The 13,591-nt window shown below is 47.7% G+C and overlaps 2 protein-coding genes across 2 annotated transcripts, besides 13 other annotated features; both read right to left on the bottom strand.

Moving 5' to 3' along the window:
- Nucleotides 1-612: 612 nt before the first annotated feature.
- EKO05_0010440 (Mitogen-activated protein kinase) lies at nt 613-2,228 on the bottom strand (the record flags this gene model as incomplete). Its single annotated transcript, XM_038943086.1, has 5 exons — nt 613-1,241; nt 1,375-1,689; nt 1,739-1,805; nt 1,927-2,059; nt 2,116-2,228. 5 exons carry the CDS (start codon nt 2,226-2,228, stop codon nt 613-615), a joined length of 1,257 nt encoding a protein of 418 aa, XP_038794235.1.
- Nucleotides 1,840-1,873: a tandem repeat.
- Nucleotides 1,874-1,909: a tandem repeat.
- Nucleotides 2,226-2,344: a mobile genetic element.
- Nucleotides 2,228-2,322: a tandem repeat.
- A 291-nt stretch (nt 2,345-2,635) lies between the features above and the next one.
- Nucleotides 2,636-2,677: a tandem repeat.
- Nucleotides 2,678-3,276: 599 nt separating this feature from the next.
- On the bottom strand, nt 3,277-5,424 carry EKO05_0010439 (uncharacterized protein; the record flags this gene model as incomplete). Its single annotated transcript, XM_059637753.1, has 2 exons — nt 3,277-4,673; nt 4,722-5,424. The coding sequence occupies 2 exons, from the start codon at nt 5,422-5,424 to the stop codon at nt 3,277-3,279; spliced, it is 2,100 nt and encodes a 699-aa protein (XP_059493736.1).
- Nucleotides 5,425-6,355: 931 nt separating this feature from the next.
- Nucleotides 6,356-6,497: a dispersed repeat.
- Nucleotides 6,498-8,243: 1,746 nt separating this feature from the next.
- Nucleotides 8,244-8,787: a dispersed repeat.
- Nucleotides 8,788-8,927: a tandem repeat.
- Nucleotides 8,928-8,958: a dispersed repeat.
- Nucleotides 8,955-10,821: a mobile genetic element.
- Nucleotides 10,820-10,932: a mobile genetic element.
- Nucleotides 10,931-13,054: a mobile genetic element.
- Nucleotides 12,725-12,754: a tandem repeat.
- Nucleotides 13,055-13,591: the final 537 nt, after the last annotated feature.

Raw genomic sequence — 13,591 nt, 5'->3', positions numbered from 1 at the left:
CTGCTAAGCTAAGAAAAAAATTGTGGGGACGGCAATTCCGATCCCCCAACCGCCGACTTGCCTTGCTCGATCGAGGTAGCGCGGTTCGACGCGCTGCACACTCGATACCTACGCAGCACTCACTCTTGCCTCTCCACGTGACGTGTAGAGAAGTAAAGACAAGCTTGTAGACTGCCGACTAGCCCAGCCATGGAAATATCGCTACCCTATAGATAGCTACCACATGGTAATAAAGCGAGATCAGACACAGACACACCAGGCCCGACTCAAACACTGCCAGATACCAGCTAGCCCACCCACGTGCAGCACAGAACACGAATTTCTACTTCAGCCGTACATTGTCCTGTCTCAACAGACCGACGTGCTATAACGACAGCAGTGACACGAGCGCGACCTGGTCGCTTTCGGTGTTTAGAGATTCAGATGCAAGGGCTCCGTCTGATACATCACCTCAAGCTCCATCGGCGCAGAGTTCACGTCCTGTCAAGATCTGATCATTCCACGTCATGCGTTCATCCTCCTACAGAAAAGCTACACGAAATCCACATTCTAGACCGTAGTAGATCCGGACATGCCCTTTCGAACACCAGAAGCTGCTGAGTAGTCACCGGTCTATCTCAGCCTCCCGTCCAACCCCTGCAAATCCCTCTCCAAATCGTTCCACTGCCCTGTCTGCTGATTGAACGCTTCTTGTGGCCTTGGGTCCTCATAGCCCGCGCGGTCGTAGTTGTTCGGAATCGGGACCTGCTGGCCCGCCTGCTGTTGCCCCGCGCCGCCAGCACCAGGCTGGACGCGCACCATTTGGCGGAAGCGGTTGACCTCGTCAAGAATCATGAGCTTCATCTCCGGGATCTCGTCGACGACCTCGAACTGGAAGTCGAACGTCGTCGGGCAGGACGGCTCGTCCGAGGCATCGTGCCAGATCTGCAGGTAGCGGTGCTCGAGCGCTTCCTCGACAGAGATGCGGCTCGAGGGATCGAAGGCAAGCAGACGGTCGAGGAGGTCGAGAGCATCGGGATTGGCGTTGCGGAAGAGAGATTGGAAGGGGATCTTTTGCATGCGAGGGAGGTTGCGCACGTAGTCTTGGGCGCGGGGGGACCCAATGCGCGACAGTGTCTCTTCGTTGGGTGTTCCAAGGTAGTGCAGAATCTGGTTGAGCTGATCCACGTAGTCGCGACCCTTGAAGAAGGGTTTGCCGCCGAGGAGCTCAGCCAGAATGCAACCAACCGACCATACATCGACTGTGAGGCTGTTAGCTTACAAGTCCGGAGTTAAGGGTAGGCTTTGTGGAGTCCGGCTAAGGCGGCTCTGGACCCTGGGCGACCTGTGCATGTGCCTGCACGTCGGTGAAAGCGGAGCGAAGTGTGTACGTACTGGCTTTTGTGTAGCTCTGGAAACTCAACATGATCTCGGGTGCTCTGTACCACCTGGTAGCCACGTATTCGGTCATGTATCCGGCATTCTCTTCGGGGTCCATGGAGAAGCCTCTGGCCAGACCAAAATCGCAGATCTTGAGCTCGCAGTCGGCGTTTACGAGCAGGTTGCCGGGCTTGAGGTCGCGGTGGAGGACGTTCGCCGAGTGGATGTACTTCAGACCGCAGAGAATCTGGTAGATGAAGGACTGGAAATGGGCGTCGGTGAGGGGCTGGCCAGAGCGGATGATGGCAGCCAGATCGCACTCCATGAGCTCTGCCGCGCTGTTAGTGTTGTTTGTGGGGACGGCTGGATAGATTCGTACCCTCGTAGAGGTAGCACTCGTTGAAGTTGTCAGGGCGGGGAATGTCCATGTCGTAGAGACATGTGATCTGCATGCACGCCGTCAGTATACATGGCCGCAGTGGTGGAGGTGTAGGTGTAGGTGTAGGTGTAGGTGGACGTAGACGTAGACGTAGACGTGGACGTGGACGTGCAAAAGGGCGCTCGTACGTTGCGGTGCCCTCTGAAGTGCTGCAGCAGCTTGATCTCGCGCAGGGCGCGCTTGGCGAGGATCTTCTTGCTGAAGACATTGGTGACCTTCTTAATGGCTACGCCCTCGCCAGTCTGGTTGTTGGTCGCGGCGCTGGGGGCGTGACGGTCAGCGTGCTGGAGACGACGTGCAGGTGCCTGGATGCTTACCAGACAATGCCATAGGCACCCTGTCCCAGCTCCTTTGTCACGTTGTATCGCTCGTCGACGACGAACTCCTGGTTGAAAACCTTGAAGACCTTGCGGTTCGCGAGGTCGGACATGGCCGTGGTTGTGGCAGCTGTTGCTGTTGGTGCTGCTACTGTTGCTGCTACTGTTGCTGCTACTGTTGCTGCTACTGTTGCTGCTACTGTTGCTACTGTTGCTACTGTTTGCTAATGCGGCGGGGTCGTGGGACGTTGCGCGGGGGCGGGCGAGGCAGTCAGGGCTGCAGTCAGGGCTGCAGTCAAGCAAATGTGCCTGGAGATTGCAGGGCAGTCGATCAGGGAGGAGGACTGGGCTTTCAGGCTTTGCAGGCTCCAGCAGGCGGCAGCTGGGGGAAATCTACTACAAGGGACAGCTCTAGGCGCTGCGGCGCGAGTGTGATTGATGACAGGCAGTGTGGCACGCATCAACAGGCCCAGGGTGGGGCGGCACTGCGACAGGAGGAATTGGCACTTGTGCACGCAGACACAGCCTTGCACAGAATCTTCACTGCACTGCACAGCACGGCGAATACGAGAAGATAGGGAGACGCGATTGACCGCGGCACCCATCAGGAAATCCCCGCCGTCTGTCGCGTCGCCCGTGGGCTGCAGGCGTGGAGCTGGCTCACGCTTCGATCGGGCATGGTGCACGCTTGTTAGCAGACCGCTCTGCGGCTTGTCCGAGCCACTCATCGTCAGCTTCATCGAGAGACTTGGACGTACGCTGCAGTCGGTGCCACAGCGCTGACGCTTCTTCGAGCTACATCACCGCTCTTTGACCGTTCGCAACGTTCGGCAGCCCCGTGTAGTTCACAGATTGGCAGCCCGCCTGCTCCAACGAGAAGCACTGCCTCGTATCCTCACAGTCCATGTGTTAGGTCACGAGACGCGTCATCTTGCTCAGCATTTGGCATCAACGGTTTGCGTGCAGCTATCGATGCAGCTATCGACTTGAAAGGTACTCGTACAGAAAATAAACGTATCCAATCTCCCTGTAGATATTCAACGCCCTGAACGCCATACCCGCTGCCCCGGTTGCGCCTTGTACTAATTCAGATCGGCAGGGACTCCACAAATGGCGCCAACACCAACAGCATGCATCAGATCAACCTTGACAAGACCCTGATCATGACTCGTAAGAAAAGCGCCGCCTCGAGCTGTCGCTGGGCGTTGGCGCCTCGAGAGCGGGTATGGGAGAGAACAGGTCGTCAGCAGACCGATCCGCCCGCAGGGCGCGGTATGGTGGTAGCTGGAAATAAGTATCACCAGCTTCCAAGTGGGCTCCGTCCCTAGGCGCTCGCAAAGTGACCAGCGACACACCGTGGTTTGGTAATCTGCTGTTCACCCTGGCGATGTCGTCCAGGGATGTAATAGGAGTAGCCCGCGTGATTGCTGGTATAGGCCGAGTCGAGACATTGGGGTCAACGCCGTTGATCTTCTTCTCTCGCACCATCATCGCTTCTTTCTCAGAGAGCTGACGACTGGCAGCTTCAAGGGGGGCAGGGACATCGCCAAGCATTTCGTAAATACGTCTTTCGTTGTTGTCAATTTCCATGACTTCCAAAGAGCCCTGCTTCTCGTCCTCTGTACTCAGTCCATGCTGGTCTGCACCGGACTCTGCGGGAAGCTCGGCTTTGGGAAATACATTTAGTCTGCCCTTACTCACGCTCACAGGCGAGGAGGGAGCCTCGTCTGTATCAGTGGGCGATGCTTTCCTTGCCGCCTCCGCGTCAGCCGCGTGTTTTGCTGCTAATGCGTTGCAGCGACGACGCCAGAAAGTTCCTGCAAGCGCAGTGGCGACAAATACCAACAGAAGCACGCAGCCAATAGTAACTCCAACTGTCACTCCTGTGTGGGACTCTACCGTCTTCTGGACAGGGTCGGATACCTTCGCATACGTGGGTGAGACGATTGGAATGACTGAAGATGGCTTGCCGTAAGTCCAATCACACTGATACAAAGAGAAGCGCGAACGCTCCCAGTCGACAGTTATGTAAGCTTCTTGTAAGAACGTCTTCCCCAGAATCCACTGGTCCTTGTCGGCGCCACGCCTCAACGGAAAATAGTTTGTCGTTTCCTTCAACGTCCTATAGGGCGGCGTGGCTTTCAAATCAAATGCGGCGTAAGGCAGTGTAATTTCTACCAACCCGTCTGAGGCGTATGCTTGGTTCAAGGTGAAGGTAACGCTGGGGTTCTCGGCTAACAACGTCTCGTGTAGTAGGTCATCTACGAGATAGAGATGAGTTGTGTTGTCGTAGATCAAACCGAATGCATCCTCAAATGCTGCACAGATCTCGACTGGCAACCAAATCTCTGCTACAGTCGAGTCAATGTACAAAGTTACATCCGTCCGTGTTAACAGACCAATGTTAGATCGTGTCGTGGTGCTTGCGGAGAGGCCAGCAAGCCCTACCACTAGGTCACGCTCGTTATCGGGTGAGAACCCAAAAGACAGATTGTTCGAGACGTAACGCGAGGAATCGTAGCCGCCAAGAGTCAAGCTTCCGAGGAATGTCGCGTCGTCTGTGTTCATTAGCAGGGAGCCGTTAAGCAGGCTCAACACTAACGTACAGTACTGGACGCCAGCTGTGTAGCCAAACGACAGGCTCGGAATGCTGCCTTGTTCAAAGAGTCTCGTCATATAGCTGGGTACGGGAGCCATACCCTGACTGAAGTTCGTGGGTTTTGGATGCAAGCCCAGGTGGCCCAGCCAGAAGTCGTACGTATTGAGGGTGCTGATTGTGGTGTTGTCGACAGTCGGCCCCTCTTCTCCCTGATTTCCAAGGCCCACAGCATCAAAACCATAGTAGCCATTGCCAACCAGTCCCAACTTCTCGCCGATCCAAAGATGATAATAGCCTCGTTCCTTCCAAGTGCTCGATTGCGTGGTGTTGAACAAAGACCCGCGACCGCGCTCACAGTCGGCATCGAGTGATATTATATCCTTGTTGGTACTTGGATCAGGGGACGTAAATTCACAGGCTGCAAGATTCACTACCCATATTTGCTGGCTAGCGGTCGAAACAGAAACATGAGAAATTGACTGTTGTGAGCCTAAACGGATGCTGAATGTGTTCCATGCTCCGTCAATGCCATCCCAGCCCTGATCTGGCGCGACTGTTATGGGTGTCGGCACACTCGACACTCCCGGCAGTAGTGTGTAGCCAGGAGTGTTGGTGGTGTTTTGCCGTGCAGCGCCCGCGCATAGTGAGAAGAATGTCGACAAACAGAGCGTTGTCGTGAGATAGGCGCAATGGCCGCGGTGGAGCAGCATCGCGCTAACGAGTGGAGGAAGGCGCGACCAGCCAAATGTCTGAGCCGCAACACTGGGTAACGTATCACCACTCGAACATGATCAGGTCCGCCCAACACTGCGATTGTGAGTATAGGAACCGCGGGGAGCAGCGCAAAAGCAGCATGAGTGCGGCCAGCCTCGATATAGGGCTGGTCTGAGTCCAAGACTCCGGCCGGAAACCAAGAAATCCTTCTGAGCCAAGGTACGCTGTCCTAACGGCATCGGTCAGACGTCGAGCCTCTCTCCACGCGGCAAATTATGCTATTCGCTGCCAGTCTGCGGCACTAGCCCTGCTGTGATAAACACCTTCCTGCCGCGGCTTTGGCTCTGCTCATCCATGCATCTGCGACAGTCGTAGGCTTACAGGCTCTGTTTGAGAATGAAGCTGGCTGTTTGCAGTGAAGACCTCTACAACCTCAATCAATGTCTACACTTCTCAACGAGCAGCCTCCAACGCATGTGCTTACGGTCCAGAAAACCGAAGCTTTGTGCGCCTAGAGGCTTGCAGCGGGGCGCTTAACCCGTCCGCGAGAACGCCCTCTTGGTCTCCTCCTCATTTTGATCGAGAGCAGCGCCTCTGATTTTGGCACGATGACGCTACAACGATCTTTCCGACTGAACTGAATGCTCGAGAGGCCGGCTCGTATGTCCTGCTGATGCGGCTCACTTGCAATTCCAGCGTGGCGTGTCAAAGTTGCGACTCGTGAGAGCTGCATAGCGGGAAGCTGTGCTCTAGCGAGAGCATGAATTGCAACTCGATCCATGCCATAAAGCCTCGTCGTCCTTCAAGCGACTCAAGCACCTTTCTGCAATACACAAGGTGAACGACCACAAAGACCGGTACCGTGTCGGGCATGGCACAGCCGGTGACTGTCAACGGGCACCAAGTAATATGCGCTCAACTGTTGTCAGGACACGGCTCTGCCCACCATGCCATGACATCCTCAAAAACGTATCAATGCTCACGCAGATAGTGAGCACGTGGCCAGAACAGTACTTATTGCCATACCTGGTCAGAGGTGGACGCTGCCACATGCCGATGGCTGAGAGTCATTTGCCAGCGTCCGACAACTGGCTCCATGTTTACAGAGAGAATACAACCGTGGCCTCGTTTTTGCACGAGGATGTCAGGCTGCTGGAGGATAGACATGTTTTATACACTGGTCGTAAGCCTGATAGCGCGTTGCTGTCCATCAGAGGCCAAAAGTTACGTCCTGTGCCGATGACCAAGCTGGTGGCTCAGGTCTACCTAGTTATCGACCCATATCCTCTTTCGACGGATTCTACCAGGAGACGCGGTCGAATTTGAAACACATGGCCTGCTTTCGTTGCTGAACTATATGCCTTGCTCCTCTTGTATGGAACCGTTCTGTCGTTACCGCGTTCCATTTCCCACGCAGGCTGTTTGCACTAGAACACTTCGTGGGGAGCATAGCCTTACGATGCTTGCTCCTTGCCTTCTGCTCGGCATGTTTGTCGACAGCCACCACGCTCCAAGGATGAGGGAGCGCCAACCGCATTGGTAAATTTCATCCCGTGAGCAGTGCTTGTGCTCGATGAAGCAAGTTGCGAAATCGCTTCTTACTCCAACAACACTATAAAGACCAAGTCTTCGACAACGGTAGCCGCGACTGCTTCAACCACAACAGGTCTCTACGAGCTGCATCCCTAAACCATGTCCAGCTTAAGGACACTCTTGAGTTAGAATTCCAGTACTCACGATAGTAAAGTAGCAGGCAATAGTATGCCAGGCCTCTGAACACTCAGAAGCCTATATGTCTTCTTGTCTTTCAAACCAGGCTCTCGCCCAAGTACCGCCAAACTGCTTCGAGCATCGTCTCAGGGGCGGGTTTCAAGATACGCAAAGGCTACAGCCCGGAGATGTGAGTATCCCTTGGGACCTGGAACTGCTATATATATTGCACCCTCAGCCACAACTCTTATAGTCGATGGTACGACTTCGCTCCTCCTGCAGGCGGGTAGTCCTATTATTCAGCCAGCAGCTCACCGACTACCTCCTGCGCCGCCGGTAGTGCCAAAGAATCCCGTGCTCAATACCAATGGCAGCTCGTCTGGAATGCACAAACCCTGACGTGAAGGGGTCATCATGGCACTCTGGTTCGCGTTCAAGATTTTTGGACGAACTCGTAAAGTAAGAGCAGCTTTGGAAACTCACTGTAGAGCAATTGTACCTGCGTGAAGTACCTTGGGTGCAAAGAGCATCCAAGCGTTTTCTTTGACTGGTGGCGGACACATTAACCTACCTGCACAAACAACGCTGTTCACTGTGCAACATATAAACAGTCTTGACCCGTTGCAAGACAGCAAAAACAACGTCAGGAGCATCGACATGTAATCTGCCCTGCCTGGAAAGCTGTGATCCGGTGTACCTGGAACGGCCTTCTTTCCACCAATAGCATCACGCCTCACTATTGTCAACGGTCATCGCACCCTCATTGAGAAGGTTAGACGTTGACTTTACGCGCGAATGATTCCTGCTGTCACGAGCTCGTTGATGCCTGGTGCGATGCTTCATAGGGCTGGCTGCCAAGCCCGCGGCATGTTTCTGTGTGACAGTCCAAGGCCGAATCGAGAACGCCACTTCCGACCTCAAATTTCTTTAATATCCAGGCTCACCCACAACTCACCAGCACTGTCATGATTTCGCTACAGCATCACGGACACCGAACGACGTTACAGCGCAATAGTTACCACCTCACGCTGCTGCTGTTTGCAAGTTGGAAGACGATACAAGCAAGCGTCGATAATCAATACCGTGTCCATGCGCGCAACTCACCGAACACCAACTTTTCATAGTTGGAGAAAGGTTGATTTCTATCGATTTTTCATCCCAATATTACAAACATGCCTTCCTAACATCTATTTCCAGCGTCTGTTTTGTAGTGCAGGCGTTGGAACAAGCGCGCTAGCTATTGTAAGCTAAACAGAGTGGTTATCTAGTCTTAGTTAAGATAAAATCTCTGCAATAGCCTGTGCGTTTAAAGATTTAGACTAGTTAAAGGCATAATAAACAGAGAACTTAGCTATAGCTATTGCCTGCCTAGCAATTACTATATAGCTATTACTTTATTACAAATACCCCCTATTATAACTAGCTATACCAACCTCCTATAACTAGACAAAATTAACTAAGTAACAGCTTAACCTACCCCTATACGACTACTCTATCAACAAAGCAACAGCTCTCTTCTTAGGCCTATAGATACCTGCTGCCTTAGTAAAGTAGCAGGTCTATATCCCTTGCTATATCCTACAAAATTAACTAAGCAACAGCTTAAACACCCCCAGCAGTCTACTACTAGCAATAGTAATAGACAAACAAACAACAACAACAACAACAACAACAACAACAACAACAACAACAACAACAACAACAACAACAACAACAACAACAACAACAACAACAACAACAACAACAACAACAACAACAACAACAACAACAACAACAACAACAACAACAATATAAAGACTGTTAACTGCAATAGCAATAACGTACTCCACAGGTGAGCGGATCAAACGGGTGAGCGGATCACTCTGCCAAGACCACACCAAATTTCTACCCTATTATAGCTCGCATTAGCCCACTTTAGCCTTGTATACAGTAGTGCAGTACATAATATTATTTAGAAACATCTTCTACAGCCTTCTTATATATATGTAAGTTATGTCTAATATTATAGCACTTTGTACAGCGTCTTTAGGTTACTTCCCCTCCTTTAGCGCGCACTTGCTTCTTTGCCTTCTTACTATTACTACGCGCCCTAAACTTAGTTAGAGTAGTTAATTAAAGGCCTTCCTTAGCTGTTAGGACTCTCTTCTGCTATAATTGCTTTCTTTTATGCGATTTACGTTGCGTGGCAGCCTTATTTGCTGCTTGAAGCCTAGTAATCTCCCTTTAAGCTAACACTAGCTTGTGTGCTACTATAGCTGCGCCTTTAGCAAGCTTTTTAAAGGCCTTAACTATTAAAGTTAGTAAGCTGCTTGCATGCCTTTAAATCCTCTCTTAAACTAGCGTTAATTGCGACCCTAATTGCAGGGTAGTGCTTGGGGTTTGGGACTGCTAGGGCTTATCTTCTACAGTAGGTAGTGGTAGGGTACGTAGGCAGACATCAAGACCCATTATAACCCGTTCTGGGTTAAGAGGGACTATTCTAGCGCCTTAGAAGCCTCCTTAGATATTGCTAGAAGTAAATGTCTCCTTATAGGCGTCTATAAAGCATAGTAGGAACTTAGTTTTAGTAATATAAGTAATATAGTTGCGTATAAGATTCTTAGCTTAGCGCCTATATGCCTTCTTTAGAGGAGCAAAATAACCTATATCTAGTAGTTATAAGAGGTAAGATAAGTATAGAGGCATACACAGTGTAACAATCTTTGCTTCCTTGCAGTATTGTTAAAAGTTGAGGGAGTTGTAGCTCTTGTGGCTGTTAATAAGGAGCAGCTAGTGTACTCCTTAGGTGCGCGTCTTTGTATAGGCATTAAAGTGCTTTAACTAGTCTAGACTAAGCTTGTTAGTAGTCTATCTGTTCTCAGAGACTCTAATAACCCAGTTATAGGGCAGATTGTCCTCTTTGTACCAGGCAGAGAGGTGGTTACAGCCTTTAAAGATAATAAAGGGTAGAATAGCCTACCCTGTGCTATTGATGCCCTGTATAACTGTTGTCTACTCTTAATTGCCCTGCTACACTGCCTTTAGCTGTCCTTAACGCTCTAAGCCTGTAATAACTGCTCCTGTTAATATCTAGCCTATTATAAAGCCTGTCTTATTAAAGTTGTATATGTTATTGTCCTAGATACTATACTTAGCTTTAACATTTGCTACAAGCCTAAACCAGCCCCTAATAATCTCTAGATCCTTATAGAGGGCTCTCTTGTAGTTGTACTTGCAATTAAACCTTACTTTAAGGTTAGGGCGGCGCTTAACAAACATGTTAGGCTAGTTTATGCTAACATAGCCTATATTGCGCTTAGTACGCAAAGAATTAGCTATATTAGCTATAGCAGCCAGCTAAGAAGCAAATCCTTGTGCATCTAGCTTAAGGATATACTTAGTAATCACGTCCTCCTTAGTCTAGTCTATAATCTGTTAAACTAGCGTATAATCAGCTTATGCAGGTCGTCCTGTGTATTAAGCGTGTAGTGTACTGTAAGGCGCGTTATATATAGCTGCAGCGCGTTATATAGTAAGTATTACGTCTTATTTAATTGCCTAGAGCGCAAGCTGTATTACAGCTTCTCTTAAGGGCGTAGATTAATGTTGTTGTTAAGGCATTGCGTGGTAAGGTGGAGGTTTGGTGTGGTCTTGGCAGAGTGATCCGCTCACCCGTTTGATCCGCTCACCCGTGGAGTACGTTATCCCTTTAAAGAAACACACTCCTTAAATTACTAGAGCAGCTTAACTGCTCTTATCTTATATAGTCTTAGACTCACACAGGACGTTAAACTTATTAATTAATTAATCAATCATGCGCGCAACGACCGGAGTCGCGCAACAACCAAAAACCACCTTAACACTTAAAATTAGATAAGGCTATAGAGCCACCCACAACAGCTATTATTTTGTAATTTTGTAGTGTAGTACTAATTAATTACTTATAAAAAAGATGTACTATTTAAATTTAGCTAGTACCTTAATGTTGCAGCTACGTAATATGGTTTTAAGTAGGGGAGCTAGGGACAGCAATAGGGGACTATAACTACTAACATTATCCCTAAGACTACGTTTTTAACACTTTTTTAGCTAAGTTACTTATAAAGCTTTCTTCTTACTCTTTTAAGGTAATTATATAGCTTTTACAGTATTATACTCTTATTATTAATACTACTTTTTAGCCTAATATATAGCTCTCTAAATTGCTGTGTTAGCCTTCTCCTTCTTACGTACTACCTTAGCTGTCTCTTACACTACACGCCTCTCCTCCTTCTTCTTCTCCTTAACTAGCTTCTTAGCAGCTGCTACTTCCTTACTAGTAGCTTTTCTAAGCTTCTCCTCCTTCTTCTTATATTGTCTAACTTGCTTATAGAAGCATGCTTTATTAACCTTTCTAGGTAACTAGAACACTACACTACTATAGTACTCCTGCTGTTACTATAAGTCTAAGGTTTTACTCTTCTTTTTATACTTCTTCTATGTCTTTAGAGTCTTTTTAAGGCTATCTATCTTACACTAGAGGAGTAAGGTTTTAACTAAGATATAGTAGATTAATTGTCTTATCTTTTTAACGTTACTCTTACTCTAGTTTTTAACTACACACTATAACAATGTCTCTATTTTAAGCTAATCCTTGTTGCTGTAAATAGACAATAAGGATCTATCTAAATTTAAGCTCTCTAGTGTTATAACAAAGTAATAGAGGATAATATTAGGATTAAGTAGATAGATACCTATTACTTTAAAAGACTTAAGTATTAGCTTTTTAGTAAAGCTATACATCTACGCTAGCTAGAATAGGTAGAAGAAGTCTGCTCTAGTAATAGGTATATTATTTTAAGCCTTATAGATGTATATTATAACTACTTTTAAGTATACTATTAATAGAGGCTTAAATAGCACTATATTAAGCAGCTAGAGCGTTTAGGTTAAGTAAGGGGAAAGGATAGCTAGGAGGATCTTATAGTTATTATAGTACTTAATAAAGTCTATTATTATATAGGATCTGTAGCTATCTAGTATTAAAAGCCTCTACTTTCTTTGTACTTTCTCCTTAGTGTAGCAATTAAATACCTGCTTAAGCTAGGCAAGGCCTATATCCCTATTTATCTACCCTAAGAGAGATAATGTAACTATTACAGAGTGTTTTCCTAGCTTAATTTTAGCTACCTAGTCTAATTTAATGCTAGCGTTAGCTAACTTATAGATAATGCCTAGTAGTAGTACTATTCTATTACTACATACACACGCTATAAGCGTCTACTAAGCTTAGTTACTATCCTAGATAGATACTTTAATCTCTCTCTTTATCTATATACACTTACTAAATATATATTTTATTCTGCCTATAATGCTAATTATAAAGCCCTTCTTATCTATATTATATGTGTAGTAACCCTTAATAGAGTATTTAGAGATTTTGTGCTATAGTAGGTTAAAGTAGAGCATATATTTATTATAGGAATTAGTATTATAATATAGTTAATCTATCCTAGTAGAGTAATATAAGATAAGATAGATAGAGTACTTATTAATAAAGTAGGTAACCTAGCTCTTACTAACTAGATTTTGAGCCACTAGTAATACAAAATTCTAGATTATCTCTCTAGTAGGTAGTAAGTAATAAGTACTAAGTAACTCTATATACTTTATAAGCTCTATCTCTTATTATAGCGTTAAACGTTGCTAGTTAATATCCTTAGTCTCCTAAGAGTCCTAAACGTGCTTGTGTCTCTAAGCTAGAGTTACGCAGTTAATACTAAACCTAGTAGCAAAATACTAATATATAAGTTTTTTACCTAGTTTTAGCACATTAATTACTGTAAGCGTTTTATTAATAGCTGCTATAGTTGTTAAGTTACAACGCGTTAAAGTATAGTGTAGTTGTGATGATTTGGTCGTTGCGCGACTCCGGTCGTTGCGCGCACGGACACGGTACTCGCTGCGAGCGCCCCAAAGTTATATTAGGGGCGCAGCGCAGCAAAATCTCCTGAGCCGCTTAGGCATCCAATAACCCCTGCATGGATCATGGGCGGTACGACTCATGTACCCTTAAAATATCTGATCCAATTCCGCCTACCCCTGCCGAAATCGCTGAAAGAGGGTGTTTGTAAACTCGCGTAGAATCACTTGTCAACATGATGCTCACGGTCTTTTCACGATCTTACGGCCCGTGTGGTTGGGTGAGTCGCGTTACAAAGGCGTCGCGAAGCTTGCTTGATTGGTCTGGTAAAGGGCGGACATTCATTTTCTCCAAGGCTAACTGCAGGCTGCCAAGAGAAAGGAGATGTGACTCTACGACCGGTCAACGCTTTTTGGACGGTTCTGTCTAGAGGTCGCTTAACATAAGGACGGCGTTGTGCTTAGGGAGTTTAAAGTGATCTCAGCGCCCTGACGTTTGACAAATACTGATCTCACGATACTTTCTTTGCAATCTTGTCACCCGCTTGGAAGGTTGGCTATCAACAGTGAGCT

This window comes from Ascochyta rabiei, chromosome 19 (assembly GCF_004011695.2).
Source record: "Ascochyta rabiei chromosome 19, complete sequence".
Taxonomy (NCBI): Eukaryota; Fungi; Ascomycota; class Dothideomycetes; order Pleosporales; family Didymellaceae; genus Ascochyta; species Ascochyta rabiei.
Note: the sequence above shows the minus strand (reverse complement) of the source record. Positions and strands in the feature narration are given on the sequence as shown.